A 19,668-nucleotide genomic window follows, 5' to 3' on the forward strand; every position below is an offset into this window, starting at 1 on the left:
CATAGCATTTTTTTTTTTTGAGACAAGCACTGTCTCTGGCCTGGAGTCCACCAAGTTGACCAGGCTGGCTGGCCAGCAAGCTACAGGAACCTACCTGTCTCTGCCCCTCCAGCATTGAGGTTACAGGAACATAAAATCATACCTGTTTTTTTATGAGTTCTGGGTGTGGAGTCAGGTCCTTAGGCTTGTCCTGTAGACACCTGACCCACTGAGCCATTTCCTCAGCCCAGTGCCTAATAGTTTCATTTTAGAACTTTAAAAACTACTATGTTTCAGCATCATTTTTCTAAGGTAGAGATAAAAATACAAAGGAAGAACAGAGTGTTCCAGGTTTGTTAAGTTAGTGGTCACCCAGGCTGCAATGGCTTTTCTTTCTAGTTCTCTGTGTAGTTGCCTTCTGCTGCCTCTGCTTTGCTGCAGGAAGAACACTGAAATGCAAACAGCAGACAGGAAAATATGACCCATGATATGTTAACCAGCAATGTTGAAAAATAACGTTTAAAATATTTTCTCCCATCTGTTGTAATCTGAAGAAAATTTATCCTCCTACCAAGGTTTCACAACCATTTTAGATTTCTGGTGTATTTATATAGAGTTCCAAGTGTGAGGGCCCCATTTTCACGAAAAGTCTCAGGCAGAAAAAAAAAATGCAGATAGTGGGGAAATAGCAACTCCAAATCAATAGGCCATTACTCGCTAGAATACTGGGGGAAAGTGGACAGAAAAAATGGAAGAGCCTGAGAGGAGGGAAGGAATGCTGTGAAAGGCTGCCTTCTGGATGTGACACGGCTATCTGGCATAGCAGCTCAAGCAGCTGTGGCAGCTTGCACAAGACCAGCACGGAAGGGGCTGGGATGCCCAAGGCGCTGCTCCTATATGCTGAGGAGGTGAGTGGCTTTTCCTTATAGAAGTGACCTGCGGTAGGACAGTGTCCCAGTGCCTGGCCACATACTAACATACTTGGGCAACACCAACTGGACACAGGTGGGATATCAGGGAAGAAAACAGTTATTTTTTTAAAGACATAAAGTAGGATGATGTTTTGGTGGGCCCCTGGGAACTTGAAAGGGGGTAGTTTGGATGGATAAGATAAAATAAAACATTATATGCCTATATTAAAGAGAAAAGAAAACCACTCTTTATAGGCATGAGGAATTCAGGAAAGTTAGGCTCAGAGCTGAGTTAAAGATCAATTGCCCTTAATTTCTTCACTGTGGAGGCCTGTTCAGAAAGTCCTTTCTTACACCTACATTTGTAAGGTGCTGTTCACATTTTCTTCTGGCAGTTTCAGTGTTTGAGGTTTTAAACCAAGGTCTTCGATCATCTGGGAAAAGAAGAGCAGAGGAGCTACTGGTCGTCCAGAGGTAAACAGGTGGCTCCTCTCTTACATTTCATTCCAAGAGAGGCAGAGAAGACACTCTTCAAGTTGTTAGGATTAATTTTTATTTGTAATGAGTTGCATGTATGTCTGCATGCATGTATGGCCATGTGCTGGGGTGCCTGCCGAGTCCAGAAAAGGGCTTTTGATCCCCTGGAACTGTTGTCATAGGCAATGGTGTTTCCTAGCATGTTTCTGAAGAACTAATCTTGGATCCTCTGCAAGAGTAGCAAGAACTGAGCTGTCTTCTTCAGCCCCCAGATGTTCTTTTAATGTATGTGTGACATATACAAAGTAAAATTATTAAATGTATATCATCCTTTTCTGCATCTGCTTCTATGCCAGGTCCCTATTGCTTCCTAGTAGACAGCAAAGGTAAACTTGGGAATCTGCTACATTCTTGAGAATGGGATAATAGGAACAGTAAACCTCAGATGAGATAAATGGTAAAACTGACTCCATTATGGCCCCTGGAAATTCAACATGTGGCCAACTGCACTAAAGCATAGCAGTGAACTGTGACAGGAGAACCCATGGCACAGTAGGAAGAAAATAGCTTAAAGGCAGATGATAAGGGCTCGGGGGAAGAAGGTCAGAACAGGATGTAGGGAGTGAGAGCTTGGGCTTTATATGCGTGATTCTCACCAAGTCTGACTGCTGAAGAGGGGCACAGCTGGTTTCTCCCCTTGCTTAGATGCACAGTGTTTATATACATACAATGGGAACACTCTAAGGCTATAGAGAGAAACACTGGCTCCAGTACTCCAGGTGTGATAACATTTACTGACAGGAAACAGTTGTAAAATATGTCTTCCAGATGCTGAGGCTACTAGACCGATTTTAATTTGGAGTGACAAACAGTGAAACACAGAGCGGCTCTGAAACAAAAGCAGACATTACTATTAGCTCTGTACAGCCCCTGGTGTCACGTGATGATTTGTGCCTCGGCGTGCTCACCCATTAACACTTATCAGTGGGTCCCCTTCATCAGCCTTCTTGTAAATCAGTCTTCCACCGTAACTCACAGAAATCTCTGAGATGTTAGCACATGAATTTGACTTAAAAAATAACATCTGCCCATGAAAAGAAATTCCATACCACTAGTTATTAATACGTATAAAGAGAACGGCCAATCCAGGATGAGAACATTTGACATTGTGAACATAGAAGTTTCAATTCCAGGGCTGGAGAGATAGCTCTGCACTTAAGAGCAAGGCGTGCTTCACTGGGGACCTGATATCAATCCCAACATCTGCCCCAGGCACCTTGCAACTGTCCCTACCTCCACCTCACGGAACCCAGCACCCTCGCCTGGCCCCCACAGGTACTGCACTCATGGGCACATACATACACAGGCACATAATTAAAATAAATCTTTTCTAATAGCTCGGACACTGTGTAAATCATTATATGACCACCTGCTGCCAAAGATGCTCAAAGGTGTGTTCAACCACTACCAGCAGTACTTTCAAAACTGAAGTTTGACAGGTGAACGGGCATCAAAAATAGTTCGATGATCCCAAATTCTCATGTAATTACCTGTTGCGTATGCCCCTCCCCAGCTGGTTCCTATCAGTTCTCTGACTGCAATTGCAGTCGGCCTTTCTAAGGCCATTTAAGCGCTACACAAGAAACCTGACTGCAGCGGGAAATAGCCTCACAAAAGCATATGGGAAACCAACTGCTATTTATTGTACATATAATTATCTTCTCTTTCAGCCCAGGATAGAGCTAGGACTCTGGTGTAACCCAAATCTATGTGGAATTGTCATTTGATTTACAAGCAGTGACCTAGCGTCACCTAGCACCATATGCAAATAATTTACTGTGTCTTAGGTGGTCCATCATGGAAATCAATAGCTTGAATACAGAGACATCTCAATTAGATGGTGCAGAGAGTGAGCCCTGCCTCCTTCCTTCCTGTATCATTAAAATGGTAAGTTTTCCACAGTAGTGCTTCAAATTGAATTGGACAACCTCTGCTATTACTGGCTCCTACATATAAAGTGAGAGTTCAGGCAAAGGAGAGAGGAAGTGAGGGTAAGGGGGTCTGTGCTATGAAATGAGAGGGGTGGGCCATGAAAACATTAAAGCTCTTATTGGTGTTTTTCTACAGCACCTGAGTAATTTCATGAGTTTGACGGATTATTCAATTACAGTGGTGCATACAGATGAGTCATCCATTCTTCCTACCCTGTTCTCTGACGCCTCCAAACCAAGGACATGAGCTCAAGGCTGACCTCTCTCTCTCTCTCTCTCTCTCTCTCTCTCTCTCTCTCTCTACCACACCTATAAAAGCTTCAGGCAGGACCGAGGAGATGGCTCAGTAGGTAGAGCAATTGCTATAGAAGTGTGATAACCTGAGTTCAAACTGCCATAATCCACACAAAGGCAGACAACAGAGCCCAGGGCTGCATGCCTGGACCTCCCAGGGGGAAATGGGGGGCAGAGAATACAAGAGAATGTCAGGAACCCTGCTGGCCAGCTAGCCTGGTGTATGCAGGAGGGGGAAGCAACAAGAGACGCTGTCTCAGACAGGGTAGGAAGCAGTGATTAACACCCAAGAGTGTCCTCTGATGCCTATGTGTGTGGGCACGTGTGTGGGACACTATCGCCAATGGAGGCAGGGAGGGAGCGAAGGCGGGAGGGTTAAACTATTGATATAAAAAGCTTCATAATGAAAACAGGTCATGGTGTTCATGAGCATTAACATCTCAGGACAACGTCTCAAACATGACACAGCCTAGCATGACCTGTGCATTATAATGTGGAATAAAATGGGCTTCCGGTTTTATTAAGGAAGTTGAATTGTCCCTCACGGGGGAACTGAACCTAGACTTAGGTCTGTAATGCAAACACTGGTGTTTTCTTCTTTACAGCACTGAACAGAAGTTCACATAGTAAGTTGTGCCATCACCTGGCCCTCTATTAACTGGCTAGAACTCAAAACTTCTGACTGTGCTGAAATTAAGTCTGGGAAGAGCCACTTTTGTCGGAACCCGCCTTTCAAATTATAGTCAATTCTTTGAAATGCAAGTTTTTAAGTTTGGTTTTAATTGTATAGATATGCAGATGTGGGAGCGTGTGTGCCTGAGAGCACCAGTGCCCCCAAGGAAGCCAAAAGGGAGCACCGGCACCGCGTCCCCTCAGGCTGGAGTTACAGGCAGCTGCCAGCTGCCTCATGTGAATGCTGGAAACGGAATTCGGGCTCTCTCAGGAACAGTGTGTCATCTTAACTCCTTGAAAGACATAAGCCCACCATTCTTTATTTTTGACTATTCAGTAAAAAAGTAAGAATTTGCCAAAGAATTAGATTCACATGATAACACAGTTCTGAGACGAACATCAAAATCCTCTTATTCTGGCTGGCCAAACACATGGCATAGCCATAGAATTCAACCCATGGTAAACCCACTGAACAACACTTTGGGAAGCCACGAAAGAAGAAAAGACAACCAGTTTTAAAAACCTCAACTTTCAGGTCAAAATAAGTTCCAGAGGATTGATTAAGCTGTAAAGAAAATGGTTTGGCCACAGTGGAAGGTCAAATTTGTTGGAGCAGTCTCTGAAGGCAACTGCCTGCCAGAAGCCAATGCAGGGTTCCACTGACAGAGGGGACAGACGTCAGGAGAGTGAGCTCATGGAGAACCATACCTGGAAAACTGCTGCTGCAGGCCGCGCATCTGGAGCCTGGTGCGCTCTGACTCCAGGGTCACCTCCCGCAGCCGCTCCTCGCTCTGTAGCCGTAAGTGTCGCTCTTCTTCCAACTCATGGATCAGCTTCTCATGCTGCAAAACACGGAAGGTCATGGCCTTCAGAAGGTGTTCGTGTGAAACAGGGTGCGGGGAGAGCTGCTGGCTCCTGAAAGCTAACCCGAGCTTCGTATTCATAGCTACTCATCTAGCTCCATAAAATGTGAAAGCACACACACACACACACACACACACACACACACACACACGCAGATACGTACTAACACATACACAAAATGATCACAGCTTTGTGTAGTAGATTCTGTTACTAACCTTGTTTTTAGAGCAAGAAAGCAAGGATCAAAGATCTACACACGTATTTAAGATCATAAAAATCTCCTGGCCTGGAGAAATGGCTTAGTAGATAAAATGTTTGCCTTGCAAGCATATAGAGGACCTGAGTTCGGATCCTCATCACCAACAACAGAGCTGTCATGGCAGCAAGCTCTCATGATACCAGTACTGGGTAGCAGAGATAGGTGGACCCCGGGAGCTTTCTGGCAGTCATTCTAGCTGTAAAGGTAAAATCTGTGTTCAGTGAAAGGCCCTGCATCAAGAAATAAAGTGGACAAGTGACAGAAACATATCCCAATTCCATCCTCTGGCATGACATGGGACCCCGTGGGCAAGCATCAACACAATCACATGTCACACAAGCCAGAAGGTGAGAGAATTTGAGTCCTGGAGGGCTTGACTCTGTGACTGAAATAATTTCCACTAAACCAAGTTGTCTTTGGTAAGGAACTATGACCCAAACTCCCATCAAAGTCATTCAGATATTAAAGCATCACCGCTGTTCAAATGACTTCATCTCTTCAATGTCTGGAACATCATTTAAAGGAAGTGTCACTGTTTGCATAGAAGGGCCAAGAATCTCAAGTTGATTAGACTATAGCTTCTGAGGTTGTGGGTCAGAACCACACACACAGTCCCAGACTGAATGTGGGGGTCATGACCATTTGGAAACAGTAAAGGACTATGAGTGCTTAACAAACAAAATCAACTTGAAATCAAGCAAGTAAAGAATCGGAAGTGTCTGTAGCATCCCATGCTGCCTGTCCCCGCTGCATTGGGCTTCTTCCCTGCGGGCTTGCTCCCGAAGCCTCAGCATGCGCACCGTCGTGCCCTGCACGTGCTGTCCTGACATGCAGCATCAGGTGACACTGCCTGGAACACCCTGGCTCAGATCTCACGTCCCTGACTTGTAAATGGCAGTGTTTCACCGCACACACAGTTTGCTGCTCTTACAGGAGTGCAACGCTTCAGTTACAGAACACAGGGGTTGTTTTCTGCCATCATTGCTCAGCATGTGCACATCCAAGTAGTTCATGTCTGCGTTGGGCTATGTCTGGATACTTGTTTACCTCTTGCTGTGGAGTCAAGGACTTGAGTTCAGTAATTCCAGCTTGGGATTAGGACATAACTTCTAGCAATTTCTGAAAGGTACGGACACAGTCTTGTCATCTTATACTGTGTACTAATGGAAGCACTGCACTCAGTATCAACAGTTACAAAGTCCAAGTATTCATCAACTCTGAAAACATTTTGTGTGCTATAGTATTAAATATATAGCCAGGAGTTTTAATTCCTTATGTAAACGCAAGCAAGGATGTCCATTTCATTACTATAAAAAATTGCTTTCATATTTAGTAGGTAGTAAAATTATCTATAAACTCAAGAATTGTTTTTAAACAAATAACTATGATTTATACTCAGTTACTGTATACCTGTGGCCATATAGATATGTCTCAGTCAAAAAGGGGTCCTGATTTAAAACGTTAAGTAGTCCTGAGGTAGAATATAGAGCTAGAGAGAAAAATACTAAAGAACTTGTTTTAATTTTGCTCAATCAGATTTTCAGAGGTTAAAAACAGGCCAAACCCCTCGTTGCTTTTAAAGTCTTTTCAAACTAGCTGATCTCGGAAACGAACACGAGTAACTGACAGAACAGCCGCTCCTGCACAGCTCAGCTCCCCCTTTTAAGACTGACTCAGCCACAGCAATGCCCTCTCAGCCCCTTTGTAGATTGCTCCCGTGGTTTTTCAATAGCGGTGCTACTGTGCTTATTCTTGCTAAATGGAATGGTCTGAGGACAGATTATACAATTCTACGGAGCTGAGTCTATGAGGGCCCACCATAAGGGTCCTACATGCCTGTGTGAGGAAGAGGAGAAGTGAGGAGCTCCATGTTGAGATAGATCAAATGATGTGACTCTGCCATGAGGAATATTCAGAGTTAAACATGAGCCTTTGCAAAAACAGAGACAGCAGAGATGGATGTTCTCCAGGTTGATTGAAGTCTATTTACTTTAATATGTGTAAGTGTTTTGTCTGCATGTACATCTGCGCACCACAGAGTACCCGGTGCCTATGGAACTGATGCAGGCTTCAGACCAGCTAGAGTGGGGACTATGAGTGGTATTCAGATACCCCCTTGGTGCTGAGGGAAAACAAAAGCCTGGGGCCTCCTGTAAGAGCAGCAAGTGCTCTTAGCACTCCTCTGTCAGCCAGATCTCCAGCTCTAGTTTATAGACCACAGTTACCCTGAGGACCATGCAGAAAATAGAAAGATATACTCTAGAAGTATGTCATCATACTCTGAAAACATCCACGCATTTCCCGGCCTCTAGACTAGGACCGTGCTCTTCCTCATGCTCAAAAGACCCTCTGAACACTGGGAACTTGGCTCCAGGGTAAGAGAATGTGCTCATCTATTTTGAGGACTTGTCTTTGACTCTCCAGCACTCACATAAAAAGTCAGGTGTGCCCACACCAGTCGGGTACCTCAGCACTGAGAATGGAAGACAGGAGGATCACCCGGTTTAGTGGCAGCCATTATAGCTCCAGGCCAATTCAGAGAGTCTGTCTCGGGGAATAAGGCAGAGAACGATAGAGAAGGGCATCAGACATCGCCTCTGGCCTCTGCACACGTATGTATGCACACATGGGCAGACAGAACACATACAAAAATACACACTCACACACATATATTATAGCCTCTGGGACACCCCCCTAAGGGCTGTTTCCAGGCTCAGCCTTTAGACACGCCCTTCCACAACTTGCCCCCATCACTTCATCCCTCTCTCCAATCCTGAATTCCAACAGCATCCACTATATCCAACGCATCTGAGATATCTTTTCTATTTTTTTCATAAATCTGCAGCTCCACCAATAGTTGTCTGACATTAGGATCATCTCGCCTGTGCAAATATGTTTTGTATTTTTAGAACATTACCTAATGGACAGTAGTGCTGGAAATATTCCCACTTGTTGACTTTGGAGCTGGCTCTTTTGCTAAATCCTCTTTGTTCCCTTTGAACTATACCAATTAGTTACTTTTACTGACATCAGGACAAATCAGAATAAAATATTTATCCTATCATCTTGGAATACAAAATTCTGGAAGCTTTGGAAAGGAATAAAAGGTGTATTTATGGAAGGAAAATGTACTAAAGCCAATTATCTGCAGAAATAGTTTAAAATGGTAAATTTTATGTTGTCTTTTAACATAATAACAAAAAGCTAACCTTTTGTCAGCATTTCATACAAACAGCATTTTCTGTGTGCTGAGTCACGCTATAGAAGGATCACGCACAGCTGCCCTTTTTATAGAATTTGGAAGAGGTGGGGTCCGATGGAAGGGCTATGAATTAAACAGTCCAAAAGCACACACAATGAAAGGGACAAGTTCTGCAGACAAAGCAGTAACCTTCCTGAACTCAAAAGCAAACAAGAGGGGCTAGGGGTGTGGCTCGGCTGTATAGTATTTGCTGGCGTGCCCAAAGCCACACCCAGAGCAACATCCACTGGCGTTACTCCTGTCTCCAATCTCAGTATTTGGAAGTTTGAAGAAAGTCAGAAGTTCAAGGTCATGCTTGGTTACTTAGGGTATTTGGGGCTACCTTGGACTATATGAGACCATCTTTAAAGACAAAAAAATGCATTATGTGATTTTTCATGGTGATATTGAGAGGTCCAGTATCTAATAAGTGAAAAACTTTCTTTTCCACATGAAAGTAATTTGATAATGCTATTTAAAATACAGAAATCACACACACACACACACACATACACCAGAAAATGTTCCAGAGAATTCAAATTATGAAGGCAGAAGTTGTTCACAAAAACATAATCCTTGCATATGGAATTTCAAGGAATCTATCAAAGTTTGACAGTAATATGCATCTATTTTTCAAACAGAATTTTGAAATTAAATTAAATCATTCAAATTAAAACAAAGTAAAAGAAAGATGTCTGAACGTAGAAAAGCATTTTACCAGTGAGTTGTCTGGGTCCTGGGGATACATTGGTTGGTCCCCCAAATAAACTTATTTTCTGCCACAGGTTTGCTCCAGAGCTTATAGAGCAGAATGTTGCAATAAGGTATTATTGGAGCACAGCCTTAGGAATTCGGAGCTCCCACATAGGCACAGGCCTGCTGACTGCTGTCCAAACTGCCGATGCACCCCAAAACAACTTACCAATTACAGGCCCAGAAGAACCCTTTCACTCTCTCCCTGCCTGAAATCTAAAACCAACAATTTCATAGAAGCCCATAAGACAGGCTGGGGAGATGGCTCAGTCAGGAAAGGGCTTGCTGTTCGAACACAAGCAGATGAGTGTGATTACCCAGGGACCATGGGAAAAAGAAAGTTTGACATGGTTGAGCAGCAGAGACAGGTAGATCCCTGAGGCCACTGATCAGACAGTCCAGCTAATCCCTAGGATCCCAGGCCAGTAGCAGTGACAGACTTTGTCTCAAAAAAAAAAAAAAAAGGCAGACAGAACCCAAGGCTGTGCTCCTACCTCCACATGTGTTTGCACACACACACACACACACACACAAGCATACACGCATGACAAAATTCTATGACAAACACATCAATGTAAAAATCAAACTAATGTTTGTACAGAAACACTAGTTTTAATTTAAAAACTCTACCAATTTCTATCAAGCCAATGTCAAATGGATCTAAATTAAGCTCTAGTCACCGCATCTAATTGCAGTGCCATTTTTGCTTTTCACACAAATTGCGATGTATTTTTCCCCATAAAGACCTCTGAATCCAATATCTCCATTAGTTATGAAAGATTCAGCCATTCTAGACCCTGAGATGCAGATAAAGAACTTCAGCATTGATTTTCTTAAAGCGCGCACTGCTGGCTGTAACTGAAGAATCAGAATCAGATTTTGTGATGCTTGGATAAAAACAGTACAGGATATATCCGCAGTGCTGATAACATCACCGGAGAGAGACAAAGCTCTCATTCTGACTAAAAAAGGACAGAGATCATGATTTTTTAAAGTGAGAGGAGGGACAAAAGGGTGACTTAGAAAATAGAGATGAAGAGGGGAGCAGAGCTGGGGTGGGCAGAAATTTCAAGGGTAAAGAGGACGGATGGGCAATTGGATGCATCTCAGATTGTCCGCTCTGCCAAGCTGGAGTCCTAAAGCAGAAGCCACAGGTGGGTCATGTAATATGACTAACTTTTCTTAAGCAAAAGAAGCCTCTGGGCTGGGCGGAGATCCAGTGGGTGAAGTACTGTCCCCCAGTGTGAAGGTAAGAGCAGGGTGGCTAGTTGTCCCAGCCTGACACACAAGCTCTGGGGCCAGGGACAGGCTCTTTCTCGGCGAATACAGTGGGGAATGACGGAGGAACACGCCCACCATCAACCTCTGGTCTCCACAGATGTAAGCACACATTTGTGCAAACAAAAAGAAATGACAACAGATGATTGCATCACACCAGGGGAAAATTAACCATTTTTATTGCACATCGTTTTTACTTATCAATTAGAATTCTGAATGAAGAACAAAATGGTAATATTTATTTATAATATAACACCATGAAATTTTTGCCTTGATACCATCATACAACCGGAAAACAGGAAGTAAAAAATGTGTGAAAAGTACGCATACTTTTGAACACTATAAGTATTGTCATTCATGCACTGAAGAAGAAATGAAGCTAATTATTTAAGCTGTCACCTTGGTTCTCCCATGGGCTTCTTGTCAGCCTTGGTGGAATGATGTTACTGTGTTCATGAACTTGAGAGGACTTAGAATCTCCTAGGGGATCAACTAGATTGAGTTAATACAGGGGGGAACCCATCCTGAATGTGAAAACCCGACACCGTGGGCTCCGGTCCTGGGCTGAATACAAAGGGGAACGTGAGCTGAGCACTAACATTCAACTCTGTACTTCCCCTGCAGGTGCAATGCAGGAACTCACATTCCTGCCACCAGGACTCCCCGCCCTGACTCCTCCCCGTGACAGGCTGCATTCTTAAAGTGTGAGCTAAAATAAACTTGATTTCTCACGTTGTTTTCTTCCTCATATGTTGACACAGCAATGGAGAGAGAGAGAGAGAGAGAGAGAGAGAGAGAGAGAAGGAGAGAAACCCTACACTTGGGAAATATTCTTATTCTGTATGGAATCCCCTCTAAAGGGATAAGCTTCCCTCCAACTCCCACATTTTATACACCCATAAAAACAGCCATAACCCTAGCAGGAAAAACATAATTACTAATGATACCAAGACTATCAAGAAATGAAGCACAATGTCAACAAGATGATGATGATGATGATGTATGTGTTTATGTATTTGTGCACGTGTGTGCTCGCACACTAGGGTCAGGGTAAATCAAGCATTGGTGTCCCAAGGTAATAATTAAAGAGGACTTACCTCCTGGTTTCAGATCACTTGGTGGGATGTATGGTTTGTCTTAGCCAATGGAAAGCAAGCAAGGCAGTTAAAAGGTAGATGGTTAACATTATGTAACTGTGGAGGTGAGTGACAAAGCAGACTCCAGGGGGATCAAGGGTCTCATTTCTATGTGTGTTTTAAAGAGAAAACCCAAATATAATTGATACTGGGACAAGGGAATGAATTCATCCGTAGTGTGGACTCTGGAGGCTGGCGGCTACCGTAAGTAAGCAAGAGGAGACTGTGCCATTTGTGAACGTCATTCATGAACAATGCTTCCATGTTCTGAAGGCCTAGTCTGTGGGGTTCTACCTCACTGTCTTTCTGACTTCAACAAGCTTGCAGAAAACCGATTCCTCATAAGTGCTTTAATATCTGATGATGATGATGATGATGATGATGATGATGATGATGATGACAAGTGAGGCGGTCAAGACTTTGGTTGACAAACATCTGTGTGGTAAACCCCATGTCTGTAGTCAGCTGCCTAATTCAGACACAATGTCTTCACAGACAAGTTTTTTAATTGAGTTTATGTGGTCTTAAGGCTGACTTCTCAACTTAATTTTGCAAATGCTCCATTTACTTGGCCAATGGGATCTTTTATAAAGTCAGCGATACAGTCTTTTACTTTAGTCACAGATCTTTCTCTGCTGTCATGTTAATTGATCACAATTAACAGTAGCTATTAATTATTCTCTTCTCTCAGGAATTCTTGAAAATCAATTTTATTAAGTGCCTTCATACTTGACTACGTTCTTAAATTCCTCTTTCTTTGCTTTAAAGACTGTATATTCTGTACATAAAAGGATGCTGGGTCAGTTTGTCAGCCACCTGGACCTGCAGAGTTATACTGTGAAACATATTTAGAGTGTGCTTCGATTTATTTTTATGCCTTTCTTCTCCACAACTCTGTTTCTTTGCTGCCTATGCCCACAAGGACCAATGACTAATGTATTTTGTAGCTAGTTTAGTTCTGTGTCAAACTTGAAAACCATCTATTTTTCTTTGTGCCATATTACACAGGATTTAGAGGTCTTTTTCTTCTATCTTCCAATCTTGAACCTCAGGTATATTTCCCATGAAGGCTAACACAGCCACCTTGTTTTCTCAGGCTTAATGTCCTTCTTACAACATGCCCATCTAATCTACAGAGGAGCCAACCTTCTGATATGCTCTTTTCTTGGCAAATTATAATTACTGATAATGGCTTTACTATGAGATTTTCATACATTTATTTTATATGGGTGTACATGAGGTATTTTGATCATATTCACCTTCTGATCTGTTTTTCCCTCTCTACTGATCCTCTTCTTTTCTCAACTAGGTCCCCTTGTACTTTCATGTCTTTTCTTGCTTCATAACCAGTTGAATTTCATTAGAGCTGTTTATAAGAGCCTGGGAACGGGTTATTTACAAGACCATGGGAAACTTACCAGAAGCTACGCCACCAAAGAAAATGCCTCTCTTTTCCTGCTCACCATTAACTAACTGCCTATAGGTCTTCAGGGAAAGTGGAGCATTGAGATCCCCTCTTCCTCCATAACAGAATATTGATGGGCTAAATTCATGTAGGTTTGTGCAAGCAGTCACAGCTGCTGTGGGTTAAAATGCAAAGACTGTGTCCTGCCGAGAAGACAGCACTGCACGCTCCTCCCTTCCTCCTTTACTATCTTTCTGCCCACACTGTCTCCAATGTTTCCTGAACCTTATACCCACGGCATCCTCGCTCCTACTCTGAATGCTCAGCCCCGCTTTAAAAAAAAATCATCCTATCATTTGCTAAATCTTCCATATACATCCATGTCCTGTCTCCTTCAAAGGGATGTTTGGTTAGGAAGGGAACTAAATCTTGTGCTTGGTAAGGACATGTCCATCATGTTACCACACCGCTGAGTGTTTCAAAACCACACAGTAAGTACTTGTTAAATGTGGCTGAATCTTCTTGACATTGAATCTCACCATTTATTTTTCAGTTGACAGTCAGTAACTACTTTTAGTCTAAATTTTGATGTTAAGGATAATATACAATTCTCTTTATTTAAAAAAAAACTCATATAGTTTCCTCTGTTGTTTTTTTGCCCATCCACAGAGTTCTCCCCATAGTCTGTAGAATGCAAATCCAACTTGATATTCGTCTCACCTGATCAGCCACTTTCACTCATTAATTATTAAGTCATAAATTTCATTTCTTCTAGGACTCTCCTTCCAAGGCATTTGCAATTGCATTTATTAAGATTGTACAGTTTCTGTTCACTGTGCTCAGCCCCCTTGGTTTTGTCGCTCAGTGAGAGGGGGGAAAAGCCTATTTAGACTAGGAATCTTTATATTCCTGTCTTTCCTCGGTGAATGGGTGTAATTATGTGTATGGGAAATTAGAGTGTTTGCTATGATAATTATTCACTCTTCTAAAATAAGAGAATAATTATAATGTCAACATCTGACTGTACAAGTTACCGCCGAAGCATTTAAATCTGCCACAAAGTGGCTTGCAGGATCCTGGCAATTAATATTAATTTTCCACAAATGCTTTTTATTCATCTGGAGAACATTCCAGATGGCCCTCACACTTCCCATTGCCTTGTGGAGATTTTTCTTTACACAGAGCTGTTTCTTCAAACAAAGCTTTGAGAACAACTGGCCCGGTGTTTACAGGATCAGCTTCTAGTGTTTTAGAGCAGACAAATTATAGGAGAAATTTCATAATTTTTAAGACATGATTTCCAGAATTTTCCTCATGATTGTTAGGAAATTCAAACTTTCACATTTCATCATGAAAAGGCTGGCTAGAACAGTTTAAAAAAAATAGTCATGGAATGTGAGCAAACTACAGTTTAGTGGGTCAGCATTCTGTTTCACAGAATCATCAACCTTAGGAGAAGGTAAAGATATTACACACAAAAAGCTCGCTTTGTGCTAATCTGGGAGGTAAGCTGTATATAAATATCATTTTATTTAAAAAACATTAAGTACTAATACAGGAGCTGAACAAACACAGTTAATCAATCAAAAAGGGAAACGTGTTCTCTGACAAGATCACCTAAGCAACCATTACACACATATGTGGGCTTAATGCAGAAGTCAGAGGTCAAATCTGGGTATGTTCCATGATCACTCTCTACCTTATCTTTTGAAACCTGGTCTTTCACTAGCCTAGGACTCAGTAATTAGGCAAGGCTAGATGGCCAGCATGCCCTGGGAATCTTCCTGCCTCTGTTTCCCTGGTGCTTAAATTTGGGGTCATTTTCTGTTTGTTTGTTTGTTTGTTTTGCTTTGTTTTGTTTTTAATGTGTTCCAGGATTGAACTGAGGTCCTTATGCTTGTGGGATGGCCTCTTTACTTACTGAACGCTCTCCCCAGTTCCCTGAATGGTTCTTTTCAAAGTACATTTGAGCCTTGATCAATCATATAAATAAAAGATAATGTCATGTTATAGGACTGGTCCCCAGTGACAGCAGTTGTAGGCAAATAAAGACATGATAAATACTATTCATAAACTATACGCCAGCAGGGACTGGAGTCAGCACTCATGGAACATCTGCCTAGGGCAGGGCTGGACACAGATGCTCCCTGAGGAATTTCACAAGATGTCTAAAGGTCTACTGCAAATACTTTAAAGAAGGTTAGGAGCCATGCTGAGAGGTGCCCGCTTTGTTAATTCCCAGCTTTTTTTTTTCCCCTAGTTCCCACTCCCAGCTGAATGCTTAACTCTCTCTCATTCACAAGTGGTTTCTTCTGGAACATTCTGTCATAGCTGACTGGACACAGCAGGAGTTATCTTACCACTTGGAAACAGTAGTGCTCTGCCTTGCTAGAGAACTTACAATCAAAGGGAAACAGAAATCTCGGGAAAGTGCTTTAGGTTGTTAAGAACAGAGAGGACCTAACATGTTTACTTTGCCAGAGTGACCAGGCACATCCCAGGTCTCTCTAGATAAGCACACAGGTCAACCCACTCCTCTGCAGACGGCTGGAAGAGAAGGGCTGCCATGGACGAGAGGGTTCTCACAGCTGGGCTAGAGATACTTACATGTTCACTTTGAACCTCCATTTATAAATTTGTATATGCATATGTACATAAACATGAGCTCAGAACTAAATCTGTGCCTGAATATGGCACGCTAAAGATGAATGTCAAACATTTTCACTATTACTATATTAAGATCCTGAAAAATCGCTCTAGGAAATTTTACCTTTTTCAGGAAATCATAATGCTGAAATCTTTTTTTTTCTTTTTTCTTTTTTCAGGGCTCTGCATGTTATACAATAGACTCCTCTATTTTCATGGTAGAGAAAATTCATACATTGTTCAACAAACATGTTTTGTAGAGCTTAGAATTCCTAGGAGTTATTACAAAGGAGCAGGTTGAACATAGGTTCCAGTTTGTGACTGTTAACTGTCAGGAAGGAACAGGTGTTATTTTCATAGCACAGTGGCTCACCTCTGAGGTCAGGATGAATCACAAAGAAGCCTTAATGACAGACATTTCAGCGTACCAAACATCATTTACAAGCAGTTGTCAACAGAGACTCTGTCTTTATTTTTATTTTTAATATGGAAGGTATCTACCCGTTAAGACTGTGGTTAAAAAAGCACTGAAACCACACTGTAGTTACCACCAACAGCTAGACAAGGAAGCATATGGACGTTTAAAATCCTGAGGATGGAGCTTAGTAGGAAGATTGCTAGACTAGTACACCACAAGCCCTGGGTTTGAGCCCCAGCACCATCTAGGACAGCCTCTCAGAGGCATGCATGTCTGAAATCCTAGACGCTCCAGAAAGAGAAGCTGGAGGTCCTGGGCTGCAAGTTTCTGGTTGGCTTAAGCCAGCTGGAAGTCCATCTAGGCTACCATCTGAGATAGGGGATCCTATCTCAGAACAATAAAAGTTACATTTAAATACACCTTGGGGGAAGCAGCTGATACTCATAACTGGTCCAAGTGCTAAGATCAAGCGCGTGTTGAGTGCTTGGCCCTAAATGGAACCGCTACCTCACCCCCTGAAAGGCTCAGGAAACAACATGGAAGAGGTGGCAGATAGGATGTAAGAGCCAGATGATAGGAAGATGGGGGGCAAAAGATATCTTCTGGACATGACATAGCCATTGTATCCATGAACTCACTGCACCTGTGCTTCCTGCATAAGAATGAGGCAAGCAACACTTCATCGTGGATGGGGAACATTCCAATGTAATTAAAGTGTAGGCTCGTGCCTGGTGCAGGAGTTGGCACATGTTTTCAGTAGGGTGCCAGACACGGAGTACTCGAGGGTGTAGAAGTTACTGCCTCTGTTTCAACTGCTCAGACACACCCTTGATCGCGGAACTGCACACCGAAGATGAGTGAATGTGGGTGTGTAAATCTCAATCAAACCATAACAGTGTGTGCACTTGGGAAGCGGAGGCCAGGAGACAGATGTGAACCTAGAGGCCGCATCTGGGCTGCAGAGTGAGATACAGCCTCAAGAGTTTTGAATTTTGCCTCTGATAGAAACATACATGGGTGGGGAGGGAGACAATGTGGCCATAGTTGGTGGCACCCCAGTCAAGATTTACCGTTGAGGAGGAGTCTCGATCCAACCTGATCTTTTTCTAGGAAGCAATCCACTGTGTTGTTGTTCTATTCAGATGTTTTACATTCCCCAGAGACCTTGGTGCTGGGCAACTACCTTCTGATTACTGGGAAGCAAAAACAACTTGGTAACCCCTTCCCCGACATGGAATGAAATTCTTAGCAACTACTGAAGATGAAAATTTCACTTTGGGCTTTGGAGAAGGAATAAAGCTTTCGGTAGCTCTGAAAACATCTAATATCTGTGCTTGTCAGTGTGCTGGGAACAAATCTGTTATCTAGCTCCATAATTACATCACTGCACAGAGGCATCAGGCTCAAGTAATACACAGAATCACATCTTAGCTTTACTGTTGAGCCCTTTGCCAGTGTCTCTTCCCGTTCTCAGAAAGGCAAGGACACTTCCCCTTGTAGGAGGCTGAATAGCTTCCACAGTCACCAACCCCACAATTACTTAGTACTTGAACTCAACAACAAAGAGCCTACTTCATGTCTAGCTATTTTGACCATTAGTCAGTTTTCCACACTGAACACAGCATATAGACAAATGATTGCTCAGTCATTGTTATAACTTGAGTATCAATTTTAAATTACTAATTCAGACCCTGACTCTTTCCCAAGTGTCCCCATGTAACAGACTTAGTCTCCAGGCCATGCTACAGAAGGTACTGTGGACTTGTAAAAGGTGAAGTCTAGTAAAATACACTTAGAGACCACTGACAGCATCTCTCAAATGAATTGTGGGACCTCCACCAGCTCTGTCTCTTTGCTTTTGGGGTCCAGATATGTGTGCTCTCTAAGTTGAGCTCTGGCCACAACGTCCCACCCTCACAAGAAGCCTAAACACATGAGGTGCACATGATCTTAGATTTGAACCTGCAGACTTTTAAATATCTTTTATTTTCTAATGGCTCATATCAAGTATATCACTGTAGTTATGAAAAGGTAACGAATATAGTCAGACGACTGTCTATTTTCTTTATCTCAAAGTCTCTAATAATAGTCTGCAAGATTTCATGGTGACAGATGTCAGCTCTTTCCATGCTTTTCTATATAATTTTTTCCCAAAGCTGACATAGAAATTTAAGTTTAGATACTCACTAAATGCAAACAGGGCTGGGAAGCTGCCTCACTCAGAAGTGATTGCTTGCACACGTATGGACCTGAATTCACACCCCTAGAAAGCCACATTCAACATGGGCAAGAAGCTGGTGAAATTGCTCAGGGAATAAAAGCACATGCTGTCCGAGACTGGCAACCTGAGAACAGCCAGAGGCGGCGACACGTCTCTATCTTAGTGCTCCTACCGTGTGACAGGACGTGGACACCGAGAGTCAGCCAGAAGTGTGTGAGCCTAGAGAGGCTGCGCAATGGCAGAAACGACAGGAAAAAGCCTGCCTCAGTGAGGTGAGGGCAAGGACTGACTCCCGGAAGTTGCCTTCTGATCTATAAAACTGCACATGGCACATTTATGCCCATACTCAAAGAGCCATGTGGGCATGTATGCACACAAGCATACACAAGTAAGTAAGTAAATAAATAAATAAATAAATAAATAAATAAATAAATAAGTAAGTAAAATTTGTAAGTGCTGGGGAGGTGGTAGGTGTTTATAATCCCAGCTTGTGGTCCCAGCAGTAGTGAGATGGGAGGCAGAGACAAAACCGGAAACTCACAGCCCCCTGGCCTGACCTGTATAGTCACGTTTCAGGCTAATGAGATGCCGTGTCTTAAACAAAAATTGCAGAAGGCACCTGAGGACTGACACCATCCTGGCACACTCTCCACCGCACAAATGTACCAGTATGCACACACACACACACACACACACACACACACAGAGAGAGAGAGAGAGAGAGAGAGAGAGAGAGAGAGAGAAGCATGGAGTACATAGCTTGTGTACATACCCCTATACATATATACATACACATAATCAAAAACTAAATAAAACTTTTTAAGAAAGAACAGAAGCACGTATCTAAGAATGCATAGTGAAACTCTTTAATTGTGCAGAGTGCAGAAGAAAACTTCAGCTATTTTTTTATTATTTTACTATGAGCTACCTTAAGTCCACCTTCCTGCTCTATCACTCACCCAGTCCTCTCCATCACATCTGGAGAGACACGTGAATGAGCAGTCCGGGATGTGTTTAGCCCTTGGGTTCTGTCATTTACCAGTAATTCCCCAGATCTTGTACTTGGCTCATATTTTTAAAGACTTCAAAACTTCATATGTCCTTTTGTCTGCTATTCATTGAT

At 42.7% G+C, this 19,668-nt stretch overlaps 1 protein-coding gene across 4 annotated transcripts in view; it reads right to left on the bottom strand.

Annotated features, from left to right (window-relative positions):
- Nckap5 (NCK associated protein 5) overlaps positions 1–19,668 on the bottom strand; it is a 698,576-nt gene that overhangs the window by 421,100 nt on the left and 257,808 nt on the right. For all 4 annotated transcript variants that reach the window (XM_055602004.1, XM_055601990.1, XM_055601996.1 and 1 more), the window contains exon 4: positions 5,033–5,166. In XM_055602004.1, coding sequence (XP_055457979.1) covers positions 5,033–5,166 — 134 coding nt within the window. The remainder of the gene's footprint in view (positions 1–5,032; positions 5,167–19,668) is intronic.

This window comes from Psammomys obesus, unplaced genomic scaffold, assembly GCF_907164565.1.
Source record: "Psammomys obesus unplaced genomic scaffold, mPsaObe1.curated_primary_1811, whole genome shotgun sequence".
NCBI lineage: Eukaryota > Metazoa > Chordata > Mammalia > Rodentia > Muridae > Psammomys > Psammomys obesus.